The sequence below is a fragment of the Dryobates pubescens genome, chromosome 14, assembly GCF_014839835.1.
Source record: "Dryobates pubescens isolate bDryPub1 chromosome 14, bDryPub1.pri, whole genome shotgun sequence".
NCBI classification, from domain to species: Eukaryota; Metazoa; Chordata; class Aves; order Piciformes; family Picidae; genus Dryobates; species Dryobates pubescens.
Window position 1 is genome coordinate 11,370,147 of NC_071625.1, and position 26,638 is coordinate 11,396,784.

Sequence of the window (26,638 nt, forward strand, 5' to 3'; positions counted from 1 at the left end):
TTACGCAAGACAGGTGGACATGAAACACTGTACAACATGTGTTGTGATCTGCTTTTCACTGATAATTCACCTTGTGTCTAACAATTTCCCTTTCACAAACTCAGCACGATTTGGAGAGGGGAAAAAAAAACACCAAAATTCCAGGTATCAGTCAGCTGAGTAATATGGTCATATCAGAGCCAATTAATTTTATAAACTTCAATAAATTGTTGAAGAGATCAAAACTGGCAAACTTCCAGCCTTCACAGTACATCGTTGCAAGACTATTTCTAACCTACAACAGCATTTTGGATAAATAAATAGAGTAAAAAAATAATAAAAATAATAAGGACCAAACCAAACAAAAACAAACTCCAAACCAACCAAACAAACAAAACCAATCAACCAAACCAACCAAACAAGCAAACAAAACCCCAAACAAACATAAAAACCCCCAATCAACAACAACAAAAAAAGACCCAAACCAAACCCACAATAAACTCCAAGCAAACAATCAAAAGCTTGTAGTAGCAAATCCACAAAAAACCCCCAACAAACAACCAACCCCCTCAGCTTTAAGAATTCAATTTAAAAAAAAAAAAAAGGGTGAGGCAGTGAGGAGAAGGGGCAAAGGGTCAGTGGGATGGAGACAGACTCCTTTCAGTGATGAACAGTGCCAGGGAAAGGGGGCAAAACAGGCAAGCTGGAACACAGGAGGTTCCACATAAACAGAAGGAAAAGAATCTTCAATTTGAAGGTGGCAGAGCATTGGAACAGGCTGTCTAAAGAGGCTGAGGAGTCTCCATCTCTGGAGGGGTTCAAAATTCACCTGGACAGGTTCCTGTGTGGTTTACTCTACATGATCCTGCTCTAGCAGGGTGTTGGACCAGATAAGCTTGAGAGATCCCTTCCACCCCGTACCATCCTGTGACTCTGAGTCTGAAAAAATACATTGATGATATTTTTAAACTCCCCATTGGCTAGTAAAAGCATACAAAAAAAAATAAATAAAAAATCTGTGGGACCTAAAACTGTTGAAAGTGAATAAAATTTGACCTGCCATCTGTTTTGACCTGCCATCTGTTTTTCTCAAAACTAGACAATTAACAATATCATTGACTTGGCACACTATATATTACAGTACATATGTCACACTAGATTAAGTGATTTGGTTTCTACAGAGTGGTAGAAAGGGTGCCTTGAAGTTTGTGGAATATTCTTATTTCTTGGTTGGTGCATTTTAGAGACCTTTTTTTTATTTTGACAGAAACTACTCCCTGGCCTTAAATTCTCCCATGTAGAGCTTTTAATTTTACCTAAATGTAGTGCTAAAGTAGGAAACAATGAACCATACTGCTATGCCAAATGTTACACATTAGTTATTACACTTTTATTTTATGAAGCCTGAAGCTGGAATGCCAGATTTCAAGTATGCTTTAAGCCGATACAAAAAGTTACCAGTAGGGATAGTTATGTTAACAGAATACATAGTAAGTTCCTACTGCCCAAGTCTAAGAATAATTGCTTGAGAAGACCCAAAGGAGAAGGAAACCCTACTGTGAACACCATACTCTTCCAGTACTGACCTCAGGATGCTGATAAGTTGTAGTACATTCATCTCCACTCCCCTCTCCATGAGGAAGGCAGGTGTTAATGTCAGGACACAAAGAGACACTAGAAAGGTGAGCAGAGCTCCCAGAACAAGGAATAGATACTAGAAAGGGCATGTACCAACTTATCTGCATTGTTACTAAGCTTTCTCTGTGTTAATTAAATAATCTGAACATTAGGCTTAAAACATGAATTGGATAAGAAGAAATATTTAATTATTTTTTACATTTTGTTCCCTTTTGCTTGTAACTAACCTGAATGTAACAACTGATTTGCAAGTTACATCTCTTTCTTTAGCTATGTCTTTGGCAACGAACTCAATATCCTAATCTCTTCAGACCACCTCTCTGAAATGCCTTCTCAAAGAGTAAGAAGTTCATGCACAACTTTCTGGATTTTCAGAAGATTTTAGGGATCAGGTGCTCAAAATTCCATGAAGGATACATTTTCAAAATTCCTACTTTAATTTTTGAATAAGCTTGCCTTCCAAGAATTGAGATCACTCTGATGCAACATCATCAATAGATCTTATACTAATTCTATTTATTATTATTAGCATAAAAGTTCACCTCCTAGGCTTTATTCTGTATGGCTTGTGAACTCATTTGTTTAATGTCATCTAATTAATTCCATCAGGTTAACTTCTGTATTTGCTCAGTAACTTACATTAATATTCAGATAAGGTTGTCATAATCTCCCTTTAATTATCATTTAATAAGGTTATTGGCTATGGTACTTATTTAGTAAAGATCATTTTCCTCACAAATTGGTCTCTGTAACATCCAAACAACTCAAGTGAAAATTCCTAAGCGGCTAACAAAAGCAATCATCAAGAATAGTTACTTTGCAGACATATGCTCACATCTCTTCATTTTCTCAAGTCATTTAAAATGCAGACTAAATTGATATTCTACCTTCTGATTCCATAAAATCATTTAAAATCAATACCAAAGGACAAACAACTAAACAAAAAATACTCCCCAAAATAAAAACCTACTATCTAATGCCTCTCCAGTTTCATTTGAAAAGAAAAGAAAAAGTACAAATGGCAGAAATTAAAAAAGCAACCTTTCTGTCACACTGAAGTTTCTTGAAACGACTTTAAATTTCCAGGACACTAATCTTAAAGGCTTCTCTTCTAAGGCCCTGTTAAAAATAGTTTTTCCACAGTCAGCTTAGCTGACAAGTCAGCTGTGGACTTCTTTTATTAACTGTCTATATCACTTGTCAATCAATGTTATAAAGTATTGGCTATAGAATCAGCAACTTCATGCAGCTGTACTGTCATGATGCAGTTGTACCTTCATGTAAGTACATTCCAGGAAATGGCTCCAAAGCACTCAACCCAGGAAAAAAGTCACATTCAATCTGCCAAACAAGTGAACTGAGACATTTAATTGAAAACATATAGATGTAATTCTTCCAGACTATTCAGCTGAAAAAGATGTCTGCTTATGACATTTTATACTTTTTCTTTTTTTCTCTCTCTTTTTTTTTTTTTTTTAATATTGAAAGGTGTTCTAAATTGAGAGAATTTAGTTAGGTGTCAGGCTATTGGCAATAAAGATATTAATCCTTTTAATGGTTTATGGGGAGAAGGAAGCAATTGCATTTAGTGTTATTATGTATAATTTTCTATGAAATGCAATGTTTAATTTCCAGACTGTCAGTCAGGGTTCGTTTTTATTTTTTAAATATAAAGTCACAATTGTTCAGATTCTTATGATCTTACAAAAATGGGTTTCTAATCTTTGAAGATTATGCTGTATTTGTATTAGCTTATCTTGTATTTTGTGCAGCTCTTCCTCCCGCCAGCTGTAGATGAACCGCATAAGACCCTCAATGGGAAGATCATGAGTTCAAGCCTGCAGTGGGCAGTAGTGTCCTCCCTACTCTAGTCATGAGGTCTGTGGTGACAGGTTGGACTTGATGATCTTTGAGGTCTCTTCCAACCTTAGTGATACTGATACTGACTACTGAATATCCAATTTCAGTGTTTAAATATGTTGGAAATTGTTTCTCCACAACTGTTTGAATAGAACTTCTCTCCTCTTTTCCATGGCTTTGGGATATACTGTGACAGTATGGCACCATTTCCTGAAATACCAAATGGTGCAAAGTACTCATGCAGCTTGTGATCAGTAATAACTATTAATTTCTATCTTCCTATATTAAATTTTATTAGTAAAAGATGTGCCTTCTATCTCACACCTTGAGCAAGTAGCCCATTTTGTAGGACAGTGGGTAAAGAGCACTAGGTAATGACATCCCACAGCCTTCTGTTCCTCTCATCATATTCCATGTAGCATTCAGAAAAATCTGTATTCTTGAAAATGCCTGCCAGACTCAGACTTAAATGTCAAGTAAATTGAAGAAGAATCTTGATGGGACAAGGCACACATATCTCCACTACCTCTGCAGTTAGGGAGAGTATCAGGATGCACAGAAGCAGATATTTAGGCATCAAAAACATTTTAGTGGGAAATTATTTTAGCTATTACCAAATACTTTTATCAAGTACAAGTACTGTTACCAAGTAATTAACTCTGACATAAGCAAGTCTGTAAAGTGAACCAATAGAAGATACAGTATCCCCGCTATCTGTAAGGAATTCATCATGCTTTAGTGGTTTTACTTTGGACAGGATTTATCAGGTCCTAATAAATATGCATTAGGAGTTAAAGTACACGAAGTATGCTATTCCCAATGCTATTCAAGTGTATCTTATGAATTACCTTAAAGGAATAGAACTTGTGCCTTTCAAGACTGCTCTGTGATGAAAACTATAGCAGGGGAAGCGGGAGTGATCAGAAGACGATTCAGTTCAAAAACCACATTACTGGATCTGATCTAATCTAAAATGCAATGTAGTTGTATCTTTTATGTAAGCAGAAGCTTGCAAGCTAAATATATGAGACATATAAATAGATACAATTCCAGCCAAGTCAGGTGTCTAGTTGGATAATAGGAGATTGTGATGTGAAAAGGAACAAGTTATAGGAATAGAACCTGATCCAGTCCATTAAAGAGAAATATAAGTTGGGCATACATTCTTTATAATTCAGATAATCACTTAAAATAAAATGGCCTCTGATCCTGAGTCCTAGAAATCACAATACTCTCAAGCAATTCCAAATATTTTGCAGAGAAAAGTTGGAAATATTTGCTTATATTAAAGAAGTCAGTGAGAAGTTAAAGCCTTGAATGCATTTTCTAATTCAATTACTCAGTTTACCTCATTGGACTTTCTCTCAACTTCCAATTTGTAAGTTCCAAAACTTTAATTACAAAATAGCTGCTTAACCAAAATATTGTATAATTAGATTCCTCTTCTCAGAGCCTACCATCATTAACACAAAGGTTTTAAACACAAAGAAACACCCTCCCCCCCAAAAAAACAAAAAACAAACCACAACCAAAACACAACCCTTCCCCAACCTAATTCCTCCTCCCTTCCCTTCCCACTGGATTTAAAGGAACATTGCCTCATTTCTGGAATCTCTAATGAATGCATATTCTTAGAGATCAAATCAAAAGCAAGAGATATACAAAATTTAACCCATGCTCTAGATTGGGGAGCAAAATGAAAAACAAAATAAAGTGCCACACAATGGCTATCCATTGAATGCTTGACACATTCAAATGCTAGTTAGTAAGCTACAGTAAAGTACCAATGTAAGGCAAGAGAGAAATACATATTCACTATCTAGGTGTGCAATCACAAAGCTGATTATATGGAGATGAGACTGTGAATGTTCACCCTTTTTATCCTCTTCTACCTATTCATATTCGATTAATTTTATTCTTGTAGAACTATAGCTTCTAAGAATAAATGTAACTCATGAATAAAACAAGATATAGTGGCACATTATAAGACACAGATGATAATCCTCTGCCTTCTGCAAGCTAAAATTGTTGTAAGCAAAAATTAATTATATCACTAAAGGATCCTGTAAATAATGGAAACCACCTGATGAACTGTGGACATTGAGATCCAATCTAAAAATCTTCCTTTTCCTCTGAACTATGGTTCAAGTTTTGCCACATTAACAAATTATTTAAATAAACCAGGTTGGAAAAGATCTTTGAGATCATCGAGTCCAACCTATCACCCAACACTAATCGACTAAACCAAGGCACCAAGTGCCCCATCCAGTCACTTCCTAAACACCTCCAGTGATGGTGACTCCACCACCCCCCTGGGCAGTCCATTCCAATGGCCAATCACTCTTTCTAAGAAGAACTTCTTTCTTACACCCAGTCTAAACCTCCCCTGGCACAGCTTGAGACTGTGTCCTCATGTTCTGGTGCCCTATTCAACAGCTGGAATGCCAAAATCCTGAGCCATAATAAGTACCAAACAACAGAGTAAGATCTTTCTTAGTCTCCATACAACTACCAAGAGCGCACAAGGACACTCCTTCCATACCACTACAGACCTCAATACACATCAGCAGCCAGAAGAGAGTTATGAACAGAAATAAACAGCAAGTCAAAATTGTGTTTACTCTCAGAATGGTTATTTGCTCCATCTGCCCATCCTCAGCAACATCAGTTCCATGTCTAATATACATGGATGTTGGTTTAACTTTTGCCTTTCCTCTCTCCTCTTGATGAATAATTTTGATGAATAATCATACTTTCTGGTTTTACTAAAAGTCATGAAAAATGCAACTTAGAAATTTATGGCAAGAAACACACGCAGCTGTGTTAAATCTAATATAAAAATAAGATCTATAATTCTGTAATAATACAACAGTGCAAATACGTTGTTCCTAAGGTTTTGGTTGATTCTGCTGTTTGTGCTATATGAAAACTCTATGTTCTCCAGTAGCATCAAAGAGCAACAGCATTTTTTGTTAGGCATTACAGATCATGCACATTTTTAATACCATAAATAAGGTATGTTTTTCTTTGCCTTAGTATATAATTCATCAGTAATTCAAATTCTTTGCTTAGGATGGTTTCTTTCTGTTACAGTAGGTGTGATTGATTTTCAAAAGAATGCAGGAAGTATTCGTTTTCTTTTTTGCATTTGGGTTTAAAAAAATCATACAATTCTTTCATTTTAATATTTTCCAATATGAAATAATGGCAAATAAATGTAAAACTATAGGCCAAAAGTCCACTGCTATAAAAAAAACCCAAAAAAAACAAAAAAAAAAAAAACCCAAATAACAACAACAACAAAAAGTATCCAGTTTTAACATAAGACCTTTAAAGAGAATTAATTTATACTTTTATTATGTTTTTCAGCTCAGCTTACTTTTTTTTTTATTTTATATCTGACAGAACTCAAAATAGAAATCATCTCCTAATATGAAAGCAAAAAAGATTTTGGTACACCATTAAATTCACTTCCAATAATATGTTGTTACCTTTGTAGTTAACCTTGAAACCAATTGAGCCAACACTTTCATCTGTTTGAAGGTGCAACCACATCTGATTGCTCATGCTCACAATTAAGTCTGGTACAAAGCTCCCAGTTAACCTATAGATACAAAAATAAAATTAAAAAAAAAAATCATAAAGCCATTTAATATTAAGTAATTAGATTACTTTTTGTTTTGTTTTACTGAGAATTCTAAATTTTTTTTTTATTCATTGCATTCAACACACAGCAAACTGATTACCTCCTGGCTGCTTGACCTTTATAGCTCTCAAAGTTCCAATGACTGCAGATTGGATAGCAGTCTAGAAACACAAGCAACTACTGTTTGTGTTGTACTGAAATAGCTCACCTCACTTTCAGTTGCTGGTCCAGAAAGACATACATCTCACCTAGTCATGAACCTTACCTGGAAGCCCTGTGTGCATGATCCAGGTGCATGCAGGCATATCAAATGACACTAAAAGGCCCTAATGAGGCACTACATTTAGTCTTCAAAAAAAGTATTTCTCTGGTATAAAGTCACCACCCCTCCAACCTTCCAACTGTCCTTATTCTTAAACAATAACACTATTATGAAGGTCCATGTGTTCTCTGACCTTTCTCATCTCCTGTCATCAACCTTTACACAATGGAAGAAAGTGACACAGCTCTTGATAGACTCAGCTGATATTCATTCCTTCATTAGCAAAACCACTACATGTCAGAAATGTAAAAAGTTTTGGTTTGTTTTAATTTTCATGTTGCTTGCAGAAAACCTTAAGTCAATGAAAAACTCAATGATTGTTCTGTTTGCTGAATGAAATATTGTGAAAGTAGTAAGGCACTACAAGAGCAGCAGCTCTATGTTATATTGCACTTTTCCCCTAACAATTGTCTCTCAAATTTGGTAAGAATTTGTCAGGTAAAAAGGAGTGGTGGAAAGTGCCAAAACATTTTCCATTCTTGTATAATGGATCATAAGCATAAGACTGTGTAAGAGCAAAAACTGTTGTTTTTAGGTTTTGGTTTTTGTTTTTTTTTCAGTTGTAACCATTCTTTAAAGCTAGCTGAAGCTTCAAGTAGACTATTTTGAATATATTTTGCAGCTAATTTTAGTTCTCCCTTCTGGTCTTTTTTAGCTTATTTCTGTATGAAATACTCTGCTGTGGGAGAAATTCATGTCTATTTCCCACATCTGTGTTCACAGATGGAGCTACTACAAAGACTCCTGCCAGAATAGAACAAGTAAACGCCTGGCTAACATAGTGTACGAACTGCACATTCCCACACTAAGAGAAAGTGTTTTCAGTGAGTTCAGTCCTTGCCAAATTAGTGGATTAACAGGATGTTTCTCAGAAACAACAGTGATGTAATGGCTAACAGAGTTTTCTAATTATCAGTGGTGACTGACAGTACCTTTTGAGAATATTAAAACCATTGGGAATATTAATCTCTTTGTTTTGTGAGAGAGAATTATTCCTGTGATAAACAGCAATTAGTTTTTTTACTGCTTCTGTTTTCTGAAATCTGTTATAAATACATTTTTAAAGTACATACAGTTTTCAGAGATAATATTTCTTAATTAAATAGTGGGGGGAAGTGCCATTAAAAAATGCACATTCTCAGGGACTGAAGTGAAAACCAGAGGGTCTTATAATTTCCTGGGTCCTCTGTTAAACCCTTTTTGTAGATAGGGGTGAAAGGAGCCTTCTTCCAGTGTTTTGGGATTTCCTCTGATCTCCACAACATCTCAAAGATTATGGAAAGCAATCTTGCAATGATATCAGCCAGTTCTCATAACAGTCTTGGGTAAATAACTTCTGAATCCATGGATTTGTAAGAGTCAAGCTCCTGTAAGTGTTTACATACCAACTCTTCCTTCACTGACAGTGGTGGTTCTGTGCTTGCATACACACACACACACACATATATATATATATATATATATAAAAATATTTAAGAGTTCACATGTCCTAAAAGAATACTAACAGATTATAAAATCCTATTAAATATCCAGTGCTGTCTGATTTGTACTCATACATGGTTTAGGTAATATTCTACCCAGGTATTCTGTGTAGTAAGTTTTTCACTATGCTAACTCATTTTTTGAGTCACCTACAACAGTCACTAAGCGCTTAAAGATCAAGATCTAATAGTACATCTTTTGTTGTAATAAGCTTGCTAGGAGATTGTCAAAGTTTATGCATAAGTCATCCATTTATGTATTTTCAATTGTGTTCTTACATATTTAATTTGAGAACACATGTCTAAAAGAACAATACACCCTAAAAATGTATGTTTACACAGGAATATAGACTGTCTTTCAAGATTTCTGACTTTAGTTTATGTTTCTATTCTGATGTCTAGATCATCTCTTTCTGACTTTAGAAAAGATATAGTCATGTATTTAAACTGTCACCTTCAATAATTATAGACAAATCAGTAAGATTAATTTCCTTTTGTTGAGATTTATCAGATTCTAATCACTGCGTGCTTTCATAAAAAAACACATTAAAGGTATTCTGTAATGCATACAAACTGTTAGTGCAAAAGACTTACACTTGAAGCACAGTTTTAGGATCACCCACTTCTCCTCCATCACCAATTGTCAGTGTGTCATAGCCAATCTCCAGATCAAATTCTTCAAAATTGATCTGAATAACCTAGAAAATAAAATAAGTAAATAAATTTTTTTCAATAAGGAAATGTACTTGAAAGAGGAGTCTGAAAATAAAAGATATTTTCCAATTAATAATTACTTGTAACTTCAGCCTAATTACAATAAATTACTGTAATTAACCCAACAAATTTTGTTTATTAAATATGAATTACAATAAGCTATCCTTACTCTGCTGACCTCCTCAAAGCACCATCATTTCTATTAGTTATGGGGTTGTTACATGTTTCAAACATTCCAGATAAATGCTTTACATTTTGATTAAGATATACCCAAACCCTGACACAACTAATTACACTTTCTGCAGTGCAATTGTCTTCACATAAAAACTGAATAACTGTACTTCATTGAGCAAACGCAGTCAATGTAATTTGCTCCTGACATCTATTATGTGGCTCAAGGAAGATAAAGCTAGATCAAAGCCAAAAGTAATTTTCTTATTTCACAAGCAAAACACAGCTATCAGGAGCATGGGAATTTTTTATATCCTGTCATTTAAACCCTAATACCCATATTTAGTACTGAAGGGTAAAAAATTCACTTCCATTTTATGAATACAATGTAATTTTTACATAGAGCAAAATTTAACGATATTAGAAAATAAAGCATACTGTTCCCACCTATGTATCAATCATGTTAACTCTGGCTTTATGAAAACAATAGAAGTTCCTCAATCTTCATATAGAAAAAAAAAATGACAGATTACTCATGTGTAGGAATTGTTAATACTTATGTCTGTAATGAATGGTCTTCATTTATTGTTATAATTGAGACCTGAGAATGTTTGTGTTTAAAAGCTGTGGAAGTCATGCTGACGGATGAATATCATGTCCTTGAAAGCTCTTATTACTTTGTTACACTGAGCTTGTCTGTTTGAAGAAGAGGTTCTATCAACAAAAGCCAGTACAGGCAAATTGGAGAAACTGATGTATGTTCTGAGGATTGTAATCCTACAATCAGTTATTTATAAAGGTCATTTAGAATTATTCACTTTGGTGCCACAATAATTCAAACAAAATATATAGTCCTTCCTTAGACTGAGAACAAATACTAAGGGAAAGCCTTAAAATGGAAGGATAACACATTAAAATAACAGCATGAAGAGATTCTGTTTTGATTTTTCAAGTTATGGTTTTCTGTTTGCATGGAAGTATGACCTATATTGTGTTGGCTTGTAATTACAAGAAGGGTCTCCAAAGTTGATTAATCAGAGGAATACAGTATCAACATTACTAAACCTATGAAGGCCCAATAAATGTAGTACTCTAAAAAAGTAAATAAAACTTGTAAGTAGGACCTTCTACAAAGCAACAAAAAGAAATAATAATGAAACATTTTAATTAAACTACCAAATCACAAAAGGAAATAAAGGAGGGCAAAATAAATCATTAAACAAACACATTGTCTCAAATTAGTATCTTTTCCAACTATACAAATTATTATGTAACTTCTACCTTGTGAAACAGAATATTGTCTTGTGGGTTTGGGTATTTTAGTTTTTTTTTACCTCTAAGTCATTATTTCACTTTTTGTTTTTTTTTTTTTTTAGTCATATTTTATTATATCAAATACCTCAACATTTGCAAATGCTGTCCCATTTTATTTCTAAGAATTGCTAGTGAGTGTATGGAAAATTAGATTCATTTCACTCATTTTTATTAAGCTACTAGAAAAGAAGACATCAACACTGAAGGAAATGCTTGGTAGCAGCTTCTTTGATATGGCACACCTGAGAACAGAGTAAGTAAATTATGTACATTTATATCTGGTGGTAGAAGTTAATGAAATGCTGCTGTCTGATTGGTAGGTTTACCTCCACAATTTTCCATAGAATCACATGTCCTTTCATCAAAATAATTGTGTTATCATATATTTAATTATAGAAGAATAATTTTAGTAGGAAAATATACTGATCTATCACTTATTATAAGAGTGAGGCATAATTTTATTTAAATTATTCATGCTGAGGTATAATTTTATTTAACATTAATACTACCATGGAACAGTTAATCCTGGAAACCATTTCCAGGAACATTAAAGGCAAGAAAATCAGCAGCAGCACTCAATATGTCTTTACCAAAGGAAAGTCAAGGCTGGCCAACTTCAATAAGATTCTACAATGAAATTACTCTTGTGGTAGATGGGTAGAGTGTCTGCCTAGAGTTTACACAAGCCTTTGGCGTTATTTCCCATAAGATATTTAAAGACAATCTGTTGGCTGTGTTAACAAACAGAGACGCAGATTCAAAACTGGATGAAAGTCTGGGCCCAGGGAGTGGTGATCAGCAGCACAAAGTCCAGTTGGAAGCCAGCAAGTGTCTCCAAAGGAGTCAGTAATGGGACAAGTCCTGTTTAACATATTAATTGGCAGTGTGGGTGATGGGGCACAAGTTTGCGACAATATTAAAGTGGGAGCATTGGCTAATATGCCAGAGGGTCATGCTGCCATCAAGAGGAACCTCAACAAGCTGGAGAAATGGACCAACAGGATGCTCAACAAGTTCAGCAAGGGGTAATGCAAGTACATACACATACCTTCTAACTCCCATTTATCACATTCAAGAGTCGATTCTTTTCCCTCACAGTTGAACTCATTAACTCCTACTCTTAGAAACAAACAGATTGCTTCCGATGTTCTCACTCTGCTGAGACAATCTTCCCTCCCTCCATTTATATATATATATATATATATATATATAATTACAGTATACATATAGGACTGGGTCAAAATGTTCATGATCAATATGGAAGAATAGTGCAGTTAACTCTAGAAAGAAACTGAATGTGTCCTGAACAGAACTGAAGTACTTTTGACACTTCCTAGTTTTATATAGAACAAAACTGTATCTGCCATTGATAAATACATTATTAGGTTTTTTTAACCTGTATGGATGAAAATCAGGATTGTGATTAAAACATACATTTAAGAGTGAGCTCATATTTTCAAGTCATTTAGCTGACTGTAACATAGACAGTATATCTTCAAAACTGGCATAGGAGGAGTCATGCTGCAGACATTAGCTTGTAAACAGAGCTGCAGTGTGGTTTATTTCAACAGGCCTGACCAAAACAGACATCATGTAAAAGAGTGTTTGAATTCATGCTGAAGTACCCAGCTTGCTTGAGATTTATACTGTTAATGTGAATAAATATGTTTAGGCTTGACAGCAAGTTTAGGAAATGTTCCACTGACAGTTTTGACATGGTTAACAAAATAACACAGCTGTGGAACACTGAATGTAAACAGTCAGCTTTTTGCTGAATTTGTTTGGCTTATTTTTGGCTAAGCCTAAAATTCACAAAAACTCAGAAACAAAAGATAAAAGATTTGCAAGAGGAAAACAGCAACATCATGACATAATGAAGGCAGAAATGAAGAAAAGTATATAAGATTTTTTTTTTTTTTTAAAGAATAAGAACTAAAATTTAAAACATATTAATATCAAGGACAAGGAGCAATGGATATCAGCTGCAGCACAGGGAGTTCCACCTCAACACATGGAGGAGCTTCTTTATTGTAAGGATCACAGACCACTGGATCAGGCTCCCCAGAGAGGTTGTGGAGTCTCCTTCTCTGGGGGCTTTCAAGGCCCATATGGAAGCATTCCTGTGTGACCTGAGCTAGATTGTACACTCCTGCTTTGGCAGGGGGTTTGGACTCGATGATCTTTTTGGGTCCCTTCCAACTCCTGACATCCTGTGATCAGTTCAGTAATAGCTGCAAGTTACTGTTTCCATAAACTTCTTCAGACTTGCAGAATAACATGGAAGGATTTTTCCTGATATTTTGAACGATTGCAAGTTTCTCAGAAAGTTAAGGACTAGAGGAGTTGAAGACAGATGTCATAAATTTTCAGTAGGCTCTACTACTGTGACAAAATTCAGATTACAGATTTCCTACAAATATTTTGCATCCTCAAAAAAAAAAAACATATCCTTAGTAAGAGTAGTAATTTTACATGAAGTTCCTTAGCACTGGGGTAAATTTACTCTCTTAACTAAACAAGAGAGACACTACAAAATAGTATTATTGAAAACAATATGGAAAATTTGTAATATTTTCATTAAGAATGAAATAATTAAATTCACCATTCTTCTTTGGCAAAATGATTAGGGCATTTGAAGTACCATCATTTAAGAATGCCTACACAAAGAACTGCCATATCATTTTACTCAACTCCTCTAGTAGGTCATTTGCAGATTTATAATCTACAAATTGACATGCTTTTCAGTTTAATTATCATTGGGGTTTGTTTTGTTTGTTTTGTTCTGGGGTTGGTTGGTTTGGTTTGGGGTTTTTTTGTTCTTATGATGTGCATACAGTGTAACAGACTTCTTTCCCTAACTCTTAGGGAACCATTAGTTCCCCAAGTTATCAAGTGTTATGATTCATTCAGTGACTTAAAATTAACAACAAAGATTTTCTGAGAAAGGTCAAGGAACAACTGCAGAATTTGTCACCTATGGGACAAAGACAAAGACTCAGCATATTTTTGATGATGTATAAATTGGATTAGCAGTTCTTGGAACAAGGATAAAAGAACCAGCCCTCCCTCAGACTGCCTTCTCTCTCCCCTATCTCCCCTATCTACTGTTTTCATACTGTTTTAACCACTTGATTATGTATCTTTTTTCCTTCTTCCAAATTTAAAAAAAAAAAAAAAGAGAGAAAGAGAGAGAGAAGGAGAGAAAGAGAGAGAGAAGGAGAGAAAGAAAGAGAGAAAGAGAGAGAGAAAAGAAGAGAGAGAGAGAAAAGAAAGGAAAGAGAGAGAGGAAAGAAAGGAAAGAAAGGAAGGAAAGGAAGGAAAGGAAAGAAAGGAAAGAAAGGAAAGAAAGGAAAGAAAGGAAAGAAAGGAAAGAAAGGAAAGAAAGGAAAGAAAGGAAAGAAAGGAAGGAAAGGAAGGAAAGGAAGGAAAGGAAGGAAAGGAAGGAAAGGAAGGAAAGGAAGGAAAGGAAGGAAAGGAAGGAAAGGAAGGAAAGAAAGAAAGAAAGAAAGAAAGAAAGAAAGAAAGAAAGAAAGAAAGAAAGAAAGAAAGAAAGAAAGAAAGAAAGAAAGAAAGAAAGAAAGAAAGAAAGAAAGAAAGAAAGATGAATTCCACACTGAATTTTGTAAGATTAGAAGGAAAAATGCATCAATTCATCTGAGATATAATCAAGTTTTAACTGAATCTTCTGATTAACTCAGGTGTTAAGTCTTCTAGGTCTCTCTGATCAGTTAATGAGGCATGATGCAGATGGCAATATAAAACAGAAATTAGGAGATAGAATATATCCCCCTACCAGAAAACACAGATGTTGATAGCCCTTTATAAAAAATTCCTGAGCTGCACAGTTATTTTTTATTACATCTAAATAAGTTTATTATGCTCAGTTCAGATAAAATGACACACCTGGAAACAGAATATAGCCATTGCTGCCATGTGCCTAGCTCCTGAATTTAAAGACAACTGGTGCCATTACTTAGCTTTATTGCTCTACTTTGACTCATCTGGCATTATCAGGATTCCTAGTACTTTTACTCTACAGTGCAAGCATAAATTATATGAGTTTTAATATAGTTGTTCAGGCAATGAAATAAATGACACAACTTCAGAACAATCCTTCATGAACTAAAAGTGAACTGATGAACTTCAGTGATTTTTCAAGTAGTCTAAGACAAAGCATGATACATACAAAAAAGTCCTTTACTGATTATAGGACAGTATTAGTGGACCCATGACATAGCTTCATACTATTGGGTAGTTGCTTCTGGGAATTCATTTAGACAATGACATAAAAACAGGATAGCATTTACTTTTCATGGGGAAAAGCAAAACACTCTTGGGGGAAACAACAGGTTTTAACACCTGTCCATACCCATTTAATATCAGCCATTTCTTAAAAATGTCTGCAATGCACCAAATGCAGCAGCTAGACTGTAGAGGCAAACTGTGCTAGTGGAAAATGTCATGGTCCACATGTCGATCATTTGCTGTTTTTAAATAAAATAAAGCCAGAGTTTTGAATGTACCTTGTTAGCATTGATAGCTGTGATGACCCACACACACTGAGCATTACTGTCATACTGGAATGGAAAATTGGGTGATGTGAAACTGCCTCCAGGTCCCTGAAGATTGGATCCACAAGTCTTGACTGCAAAAAGAAAGTTGACTTTTTAATACATGTGCAAAATACATATAGCAGATTCATAAATCAACCCCTAACATATTAATCAAGATGTGAAAGATTAAAATACTATTGACAAAAAGTAGAACTACTTCTTACAAGATAATGGAAAATTCATCTTTAGTTATTCTGACAAAGAAAAGTGATCAAAATATGAGGCTTCATTCATTGAAAAAGATAAATATGAGAAGCTGAAAAGGTGAAGCTGTTAGCTACACTTATTTACAATTTATGAAGGCTTCTGATCTGACAACATAAAATACTGAAATGTTACAGGTTAATATTGAACTTCTTTCTGATAGAAGGGAGAAAAACATAGAGCTTTAGGGTTTTAATGGCTATATTTGATCTCACTGCATTTGTGACTGACAAAGAAAACACATCTGTGGGGTTTGGAGAGTGGCAGGGCACTTATTCTTTGGGAATACATACAGTGAAAGCAACATTTTGCTGTATTATGGATATCATGTTCTAATGTACAAATATTTTACATTCAAGACTATAACCTGCGTTTTTCCAATAAAACACAATCAAAAATATTATGTAATGTCTTTTCCCAGTAATTTAGATTTGCCTCTGAACCTCAATACTGTGTTTTTTTCCTTCATTATCCTATGGTCCCATATTATTTATCTGAGTATCACAGGTTCCCTGTCTCTTCCTCAGATTTTGTGTGAATCAGATGAAGATTTGTTCTCAGTCACTGCAACCTTCAAAGTGCTAAGATTTTTTTTTTTATTATTGATTATTAGAAATATTTCTCAGACACATAAGAAGTGGTCCACATAATCTTTTTGCTTTATTTAAAGTAACAAAGTATATAGAATTTACATTGACTTAAGACATTCTTTAATAATCTTTCTGAATTCAAGTGTTTTAAAAAAATAAATCATTCTAGTCAGTGTAATAAACTGACAAAAATAGTAATATGAAGCAAAAAAAAATTTGTATTCTAAATTTATCAGAACTCAATTGAAATATACAACATCATTTGTTTCTTGTTCTACAAATAATGCATATTACTTTGTAGCTTGCTTATCAACTGGGTGATCATGATTTAAATGATAAATCATATCGCTCCTTTAGTTTTCTCAGATACAAAGAATTATTTAAAACATACTTTTTTCTTTCTGCAGATTATATGAGCTATTTCAAAATATAGTACTGTTTGTAGAACTTGTTGCTCACTTGCCAAAGGACTTATAAAAGACAGCATTCATAAATGTTTCACAGGGTCTGAGAAACAACCAAGCAGAAAACAGGAGCAGCAGGCATGAAACTAAAAAGGCTAATCGACCAACCATGAATAGATCTATCTGTTTCGTTTCCTGAAACATAAATGAGAGGAAGAGATTTATCAACCTAAAATAGTTGCACAGAGTAGATAATTGTTTTTGCTTAAGCAAGTTGGCTTTGTAATAATGACAAGGTCCTGTAAGGGAATACAGAATCCCATGGCAGATAGATAAGTAGGGTCTCAATCCTGACATGTTTAAACTTTCTCCCTAGAATGAAGTCACAGAGAAGTCAATGGAAGCAGTCATGTTACTACAGTTATATGTATTAAGCATTTATTGGGATATAAGAAATAACTAACTCCAGAAATCTTAATCTTTCCAGTAAAAGACTTCAAATATTGATCAAAGATTCTCATGTCACGTTTTCAGACATTCTCTTTTTCTTTTTCATGAAGGATTGGAAGGCATTGCTTTTTTTTCATTCTGAGGTCCCATGACAATGGTATGCTACAAGAGCTGCATGAGGCCTATTAAGTTACAACATATTTTTGAATCTCTAGCTGAATGTTAGGCTTTTATGATATACTGATCTTGAACAAGCCCAACAAGTGTCCGAGAGGATGAATTCACTCTTAATTGTTAATAAAATGCAGAAAGAGACTGTTTAATTTTCAGTTACTGCTTATGTTAATTTCTTTGCTTACCTACAATGTAAAGTAATACTTTCCTTATAGGTCCAAATTCTTTTCACTATAGCTTGATGTAAATCACAATGGAGCAAACACCTTGATTTTATGCTTTATTTCTTCCCAAGTTCCATCTACCTGACCAATTGCTATTTCACTGGGGTGATACAAGCCCCTGGCACAGCTTGAGACTGTGTCCTATAGTTGTGATGGAACAAGAGGACACAGCTTCACACAGTATCACAGTAACTAAGGTTGGAAGAGACCCCAAGGATCATCAAGTCCAACCTGTTCCAACAGACCTCACAACTAGACCATGGCACCAAGTGCCACGTCCAATCACCCCTTGAACACCTCCAGGGACGGCGACTCCACCACCTCCCTGGGCAGCCCATTCCAATGACGAATGACTCGCTCAGTGAAGAACTTTTTCCTCACCTCGAGTCTAAACCTCCCCTGGCACAACTTGCACCAGGGGAGGTTTAGGCTGGATGTTAGGAAGAAATTCTTCATAGAGAGAGTGATTGGCCACTGGAATGGGCTGCCCAGGGAGGTGGTGGAGTCACCATCACTGGAGGTGTTTAGGAAGAGACTGGATGGGGTGCTTGGTGCCATGGTTTAGTTGATGAGATGGTGTTGGGTGACAGGTTGGACTCGATGATCTCAAAGATCTTTTCCAACCTGGTTAATTCTATTCTCTTCTATTCTAAATTAATATATATTGTTTGGTTTCTTTCTTTTTTTTTTTTCTTTTTTTGTTTTTTAAGATTAAAAAGGAAAGATAACTGTTGGAAATTTACACAATATTTCAGCTGCAATTAAATCCAGCCAGGATACCTGGTATAACTTCCCAGCTTGCTCATAGCCTCTTCTAGAAGTCAGGTTCAGAAAAAGCCAAATCTCCAGAGGGTCTAAAAGCTGTTAATATTACACATTTTTTGGAAGAGACATATCAGTTTACTTTCTCAATTTTTTATTATATTTCTCCTGTAGAAATTCTTCAGACTTATTCCAGATTCACTTTCATGAATATGATCTTATGCCAGTTCCACCTGGAATTGCATGATAACTCCTTAAGAGACTTAATCTTTCATTTTTGGCAGGCAGTTATGCTCAACCACTCATATGCCCTATGAGAACAACTCCTTAGGATTTATGATGACAAATCTAACGTATCTAACATAATTGGAAAGTTCCTGTTTAGAGCTCTACCCAATTGCAGTACACAGATGTAACTAATTACTGATATCCACATGCCATTTTTTGAAAAATGTATCATTACTGTGGGATTTTTGGTGTGTACACAATATCATTTATATAAGGGAAAGAAAACAATAGCAAGTGGTACTGCTCAAATAAGAAGCATTACATGATAAAAAGCTGCACTGTCAGTGATATTTTGAAGAATAACAGGTGAAGTAGCTAATAGACCACCTGTTTCCTCACTATCTGTAAAGCTGTTATCAGTTCACAAGAAAACACTAATTTCTTGCACAAAATAACATTTATGCATGATTTTCCAATTTGTCTTCCAAATTATTTGCATACAAACACACAAATTCAGCAAGCAGATGTGCATATATTTTTGTAGCTCTTTTCTTCACATTACTATGTGATACTTATGCAAAGTTCTTTCAAAATGTTTATTGTATGTTCTGTGAATGAAACTTAGAGAAAACATGATTATTAGCCTAGAAGAAATGCTTGTATTCCTGCTTTAGTATATCTAAGAGTCTAATTGAAATATCTTGTTAATCAAAAGATCGGTAACTTTAATGCAACTGATGACACTCTAAAGCACTTAGTATGTGACATCTGTCTGTCAGCCATTCAGAGTGACCCAGAGAGACTTTGCCAGTCATTAGAATAGAATAGAATAGAATAGAATGGAATAGAATGGAATGGAATAGAATGGAACGGAATAGAACGGAATAGAATGGAATGGAATAGAATAGACCAGGTTGGAAAAGACCTTTGAGATCATCGAGTCCAACCTAACATCCAACATTATCTCATCAACTAAACCATGGCACCAAGCACCCCATCCAGTCTCTTCCTAAACACCCCCAGTGATGGTGACTCCACCACCTCCCTGGGCAGCCCATTCCAATGGCCACTCTCTCTTTCTATGAAGAACTTCTTCCTAACATCTAGCCTAAGCCTCCCTTGGTGCAGCTTGAGACTGTGTCCTCTTGTTCTGTTGCTCGCCGCCCAGGAGAAGAGACCAACCCCCACCTGGCTACAATCTTCCTTCAGGTAGTTTTAGACAGCAATGAGGTCTCCCCTGAGCCTTCCCTTCTCCAGGCTAAACAACCTCAGCTCCCTCAGCCTCTCCTCACAGGGCTTGTGCTCCAAACCCCTCACCAGCTTCATTGCCCTTCCCTGGACAAGTTCCAGCAAGGGCCAGGGGGCAGGGGAGGGAAAGTTAATTAAATCAAACAGAGACTGAAGAATGTGACTACCCATTCATACTTAACATACTTTGATACCTATTTAGAATTCAAAACTTACACAAAAGTAAGTAACCTAGTTAAATATTCCTTATAAATCCTAAATTCAGCTCCTTCTCATCTTAGCAAATACACCATGATGATGTTTCAAGAACTACTGATTGTATATTGAAGCACTGAAATGTTGAAATCCAAATTAGTGAGTCTTAATATTTAGTGTATCATAATTTTTCATGAGCTTATTATGAGTCAAATTTCATAATGTAAGTTTCTAGTTAAAAGAAACATACTGAAATACAGACAAATAGCATACTAAACAAGACAACATAGGTGGGACCTTCTTTGCAAACAAAATAGAGATACTAGGACTAAAACTTTGGGTATTTAATTTAATAGGATTGGCTATCAAACAATAGCTAGATGTAAAATGAACAAATGACTGCAAGGCTAACAATCCTCTTTACCTTTACACACAGGTCTATGATCACTCCATGCAGCAAAAACTTCAGCTATCCTCTGACAGGTGATACTTTTTGAACCTTGTAGCACATAATCTTCATCACAGGAGAATTGTACTGTTGCTCCCAAGCTAAAGTAATAAACAAACAAACATACAAACAAATACATAAAAAGACGTAAAAAGAATAAACCATCCTTTATAAATAAATGTCAGTTCTTTTAGGTATGATGATCCTGACAAACACCACAAATGTAATTCAGTAATTTTTGCTCTTAGTGGTAAAAGTCTGCAGGCTATGTACTACACTGACAGAGCACAACATTCAGACCTCTCTGGACTCACTTTGGCCAGAGCTGGTTTATATCTCCTTAACAGTTGCCTGAAGGTCAAGTGGTTATTTCCTGACCTAACTTCTTACTTTCATACACTAAGGGTTTGAGAAATTAGGGTACTGTGTGACAAACAGTAGCTATTTATGTTAATTGAAGCTAGAGATATAAGAGAATTATCAGCATTATTTACCAAATTAACTTATTCTGTAAAGATGCTTTCACTCACATGACCAAGACTAACATTTTACAATAAGAAATGCAAACCACAGTATTTTGAAAAGGCTTTCAAAATTAAAATATCATAGAAGATGAACATATTTCCTATGAAAATATCATAGGAAATGAAGAAATTCTTTTTCCTGCACTATCCTTATTTTTAAATGGCCTAATATTAAATATATTTATTTTATATGTAATAGCTATCATAAGTTACTTGATCAATGGCATTCCCTGATCTAGACACAGCTAATACTACTGATGTTAACACCTCTAAAGCCCTCGCGCACAAAGACCCACTCATAACCTAAGACCAAGTGTGCTGATATTCTGTAAAAACAGATAGTAAGCTTTGTTCAAAAGGGGGTAAAGAAGTGCTGATATAAAGGCAAACAGAATGAAGTAAAAAATGTTTAATAACATTTGTACTTTTTTTTGTCATTTCCCATTGATTCTGCGTACATATATAACTGTAGATGAGGCTTTTAAAAAATCAATTTGGACATCTGAATATCTCAGGTTTTAGATAGGCTAACACTATATGGATTTTTAGGATAGGCAAAGAGAAGATAGGAACCTCATAAGAATCCACAGAAAGAACATGTCCTCTAGGAAATCACAGAGAAAACAAAGAGCACTTGCACAGATCTACCAAAGGTGAATCATACGTCATCAGCTACAAGTTATAGTTACTACACAAATTTATGCAAAATTCCATGTTATTTCTTACTGAGTTCAGTTTTGAAAGAGTATACTTCAACAACAGCAATACAATTTTAGGTATGCATTTTCTAAGTTCAATATTAATGATACAGCAGTAGGATCTATATTTTACCTAAAATCTGAGCCTATCCGTTTTCCATTTTCTGGTTCTCCAGGATCTGGACACAAATTGGATGCCTGTTTAATACCTCCCTCATTCACTGCAAAACAAAACAAAATAAACAACAACCAAAAAATTTTTAGGTATTATAGAGTCAAGCAAAGAACAAATACAAAAAAGTGCATTATCTCCAGTTTATGTCCTTTAAAGCAGATATTTCTACAGAATATGATCACAAATAAAATCTGCAGTTTCAATAGATAAGTTTCTTTTCCTGATAATAATTTAAAAAAAAATTATTTTCATCTTTTTGTTTCCTTTTAAAAAAATTCTACTAATCAGCTATTTTGTTTACTTGTAATGTTATTGAACCCATGCTATTACTATTCCTTTAAAAGCATTAACATTTAAAGGAGCGTTCATCAAGTTTAAGGTTGTAAGATTTTACTTTGAACATAAGCTAATAAATGTCATCTCCTCTAAGTGCTGACCTTTTCTCCTTCAATTATAATAAAACCTGAATGCACAGGCTCATGATGAGAGAATTGTCCTTAATCAGTATCGGAAATGCAGATACCCCCAAAATATGAAGGTAAACTCAAAATGCCAGTTCAATCTGCATATATTTATTACACAATAAACTAAAATGGATTTTCAGAGACAAACTTTCTCTAAACCTTAAGGTGAGTTTTTCTGGAAATTTACATGTAGCAATCTAGCCCTCAAAATATTCAACTACCTTTTCGCTTGTATTTTTCAATGCATTATATACTCTGTTACAGTTTTTACAGCCTGTAGATCACACAAACAATAATTTTAAGCCAAAATAATTCTATTGCTTTTGTATTTAATATTTGAATTTCATTGAACCTAGAAGTAGTAGTTTCCCAGAAGAGGTTGGTCCTCTATTACTTGGTAAATTCATAGACTGATAGAAGAAATTCTTTTCTAACCACAAGTTGACCTAGCCAGCAGATTAAGGGAGGTGATTCCTCCCCTGCACAACGCTCTGGTGAGACCCCACCTGGAGTACTGTGTCCAGTTCTGGAGCCCCTATTACAGGAAGGATCTGGAGGTGCTGGAACGCATCCAGAGAAGGGCCACAAGGATGATCAGAAGGCTTGAGAACCTCTCCTATGAGGACAGACTGAGGCAGTTGGGGCTGTTCAGTCTGGAGAAGAGAAGGCTCTGAGAAGACCTAATTGTGGCCTTCCAGTATCTTAAGGGGGCCTACAAGAAAGCTGGGGAGGGACTTTTTAGGGTGTCAGGGAGTGACAGGACTAGGGGGAATGGAACAAAAGTAGAAATGAGTAGATTCAGATTGGAAGTTAGGAAGAATTTCTTCCCCGTGAGGGTGGTGAGACCCTGGAACAGCTTGCCCAGGGAGGTGGTAGAAGCCCCATCCCTGGCGGGTTTTGAGGCCAGGCTGGATGTGGCTCTGAGCAACCTGATCTAGTGTGAGGTGTCCCTGCCTGCGGGGGTGGGGAGGGCATTGGAACTCACTGATCCTTGAGGTCCCTTCCAACCCTAACAATTCCATGATACTATGATTCTGTGACACTAAGAGATTTGTACCAAGCAGAAGAGACTTTTGTCTTCAGTAAATTTTATTCCTGAGGAGCTAGTCCAATGGATTTACAGTATTAGATTTTAAATTTCTGTTAAAGTCTGCTTATAATTAGGCAAATCATATTATGTTGTAAATTGAATGTACCTAAATTGAAAAGAAAAGTACTTTCTAACTCTACTTCCAAAGGATGGTCATTACATTTCAGCTTTTAATGAAGGACAATAATACTCAAAATATTTGAGGGCTTTTCCTTGCTTGAAATTTGTCTTCTATGAACACAAAAAGAGAGGAACTGGTTTGGTATCTCTGAGGAAGTCCAAGAAAATGTTGCAGAGGGTTAAAAGGAAAACAACTTGGCATGCCGCTTAAAAAACTTTCCTGCTCAGCCCTTGACAGCTGTATCCACAGTATTTAATCTTTCTCTGCCCTAAAGGACCTTCAACATGTTCACGGTTGTTCTAATAGCAAACCGAAACAACCTCTGTTTATCTGCATCTCTATTCTCAGAGGACTTCTGGGTCAGCAGAGCTCTTCCGTAGAGCCATCCATATTGCCACGCTTCAGTGTTTTCCTCGCCTAGTACTTGTAGTGTGGTATTAACTGTATTTCTTTGAGATACATATATTCATATACATATTCATATACAGATCTCAAAGAAATACAGCTCCATAAACTGAATTTCACAAGGCCATCTATCTGGAACTTGTTGGATGAGCATTTAAAATGAACTCTCTTAGGCATATCTGGATGATTTTCTATAGTTCAAAAAGAAAACTATGAGTGGATAGTTATGATACCCCTCCAGCAATGCAGGAGGGGAAAGGAAGTATACCTGAGAAAAAGTAGGGGAAAAAAACACCTCATTTTTCTGACAGCCCTTTAACTTTTCTGCCATTGAACATATGTTAAAACTATTGTGAGGAAATGATTCATGATGCCTGATAATAATATTAAAGGAATTAAAATAAAATGGTTCCATCCTGAGTCTGTATCATACATTTATGCACACAGAAGAAAATCTTTACTATTAAAGCTGAACTATTTCCATGTATTGCAAGTCATGTTATAATATTTCAAATAATTATTTTGGTGTCGTACACTTTATTTCCCCATAGTTGGATAACAAAGTGAATATTCAAATAAAGGAAGATTATTCTGTTGCACTTCAAAGCACAAGAACTATTATGCAATTTAATTTCTACCAAAAATTGAAACCTGAAAATTCTGACACCTGAGTAAACTTCCATTCTTAAAAAGTACTTTATGAAATGGATTTTTAAAATAATAAAATTATGGATGCATTAATATTCATGACTAAAAATGAAAAGGCTTATGCTAAAGAAAATTAATAAAATAATTACAGTGACAAAATTAAGACAGACCACAGTAAAAATGCAGCATTAAAAGTTATAAACAGAAGTCATCAAACTGATTTCTAATTTGATCCCAAATCAGAAATGCATTTAAACATAAACTTATGTCCATTGGGGCCTCTGCTGTTAAGCACTTAGCAAAAAATGAATGTCTTCTTTTTATTTTTAATTGATGCTATTTTTCACAACACAATGTTTGATTTCTCAATCTACTGAAATACATCTTTATGTAGATCCATAGGTATCTATCCATGTTTGCTAGTTTTACACTTTAGATAGTCCTGCAATGAAAGGTTTTCCTGTAGTAAAGTAAATTAAAGGCTTCTCGGGGAATGGATCTCATCATGAAACTGGGAGCATGAAATTCCAGAGTTCTAATTCAGATTTAATTATGTCCCACAATGATATTTTCATTAATCTGAACACTTGCAAAATGAAGTTGATGCATACTTAATTCAAAGTGTGTCCCCATACCAAATATTATCATTCTGGCTTTAGCATGTGTAAATTGCCTATGCATTAGTATTGAAAGTTACACAACTGATAAACTAGAAAAAGTAAAATAGGAAAAGAAACATACATGAAGAAATGTTAGATGTTAATTTCTAAAGACATACTTCTACTACAAGGAATAATACAAAATAGATCTTCACTTATTCTTATTTCCCCTAACAGTTGATTGAATGATGGTCATTCTGTTTTTTGAAAGACCCTATCTGTCATTGTAATGTAGGTACATATCCAGATGAGGCCATAACAGGAAATTTATCTAAAGTCAGTGGATAAATACATTGGCTTTTCATGAAATATTTCCTCTTCAGGTTCCTCAGCTGCCAAAATGACTAGCTAACCAAATGCTACATCACAATATAAAATCGTAGTTATATTTTGGTGACAAGATTATGGTAACTAAAGGTACAAATTTTGCCTCCGCTTGCTCTTGACTCATATGGATAACCTATTCTGCACGACCAATAAAACAAGATACAGAAGTTTCCAGCTTTACACAGAATATCACAACATATAAAATTAAAGGACTTCAAAAATAGATTGAAAAAATTCATCATGAATTTCATGAAAATCACCTTGAGATATCACAAATGTCTAGTGCTCTATAATCTGCAGTTACTATTAATGTTTATATGGTGGGATAATTACAATTTGTGCAAAATAGTGTCTAAATAAATGATATGTTCTGTTCTCATTTGTAACTTATAAAATCACAGATGGACCATGAGACAGACTCCTCGGTGATGGACTTTATAAACACTACCATAATTACCTTACTCTTTGTTGTATTCTAGTTCCAGTCACCCAATGTGCATAATCAGAATGATTATTTTTTAACATCTCGATACAATTTTTCGAATGAAACAGAAATGTTTTAAGGAGTTACTTAGGTGTGATACTTGGTTTACAGAACAGTTGAATATGGCAATGTGCCATTTTAAGACTGAACAGAAATACGTTCTGCTTTAGTTTTCTGACTGGGTAAATGTTAAAAGGCCTTGCTGCTTGAAGACACCTTCTTGCAAAATAAGCATGTTTTATAGGTTGGCAGTTAAAAATCTGAAACCGAAAAATTCCCTAAAAGCTAGGCCAATGAGCCCTGATGAATTCTGTAAATTGAATTAATCAATGGCACTTTAAATAAATAATTTTTAAAAGGGCAAATATGTCCAGCCTA

General features: G+C 34.9%; 1 protein-coding gene across 1 annotated transcript in view; it reads right to left on the reverse strand.

Annotated features, from left to right (window-relative positions):
• Nucleotides 1-26,638, reverse strand: part of CSMD3 (CUB and Sushi multiple domains 3) — a 386,198-nt gene that overhangs the window by 190,846 nt on the left and 168,714 nt on the right. The window contains exons 9-13 of the mRNA XM_009905784.2: nucleotides 22,021-22,108; nucleotides 20,642-20,766; nucleotides 15,649-15,770; nucleotides 9,521-9,624; nucleotides 6,969-7,081 (exon numbers count right to left, since the gene is read on the reverse strand). Coding sequence (XP_009904086.2) covers nucleotides 6,969-7,081; nucleotides 9,521-9,624; nucleotides 15,649-15,770; nucleotides 20,642-20,766; nucleotides 22,021-22,108 — 552 coding nt within the window. The remainder of the gene's footprint in view (nucleotides 1-6,968; nucleotides 7,082-9,520; nucleotides 9,625-15,648; nucleotides 15,771-20,641; nucleotides 20,767-22,020; nucleotides 22,109-26,638) is intronic.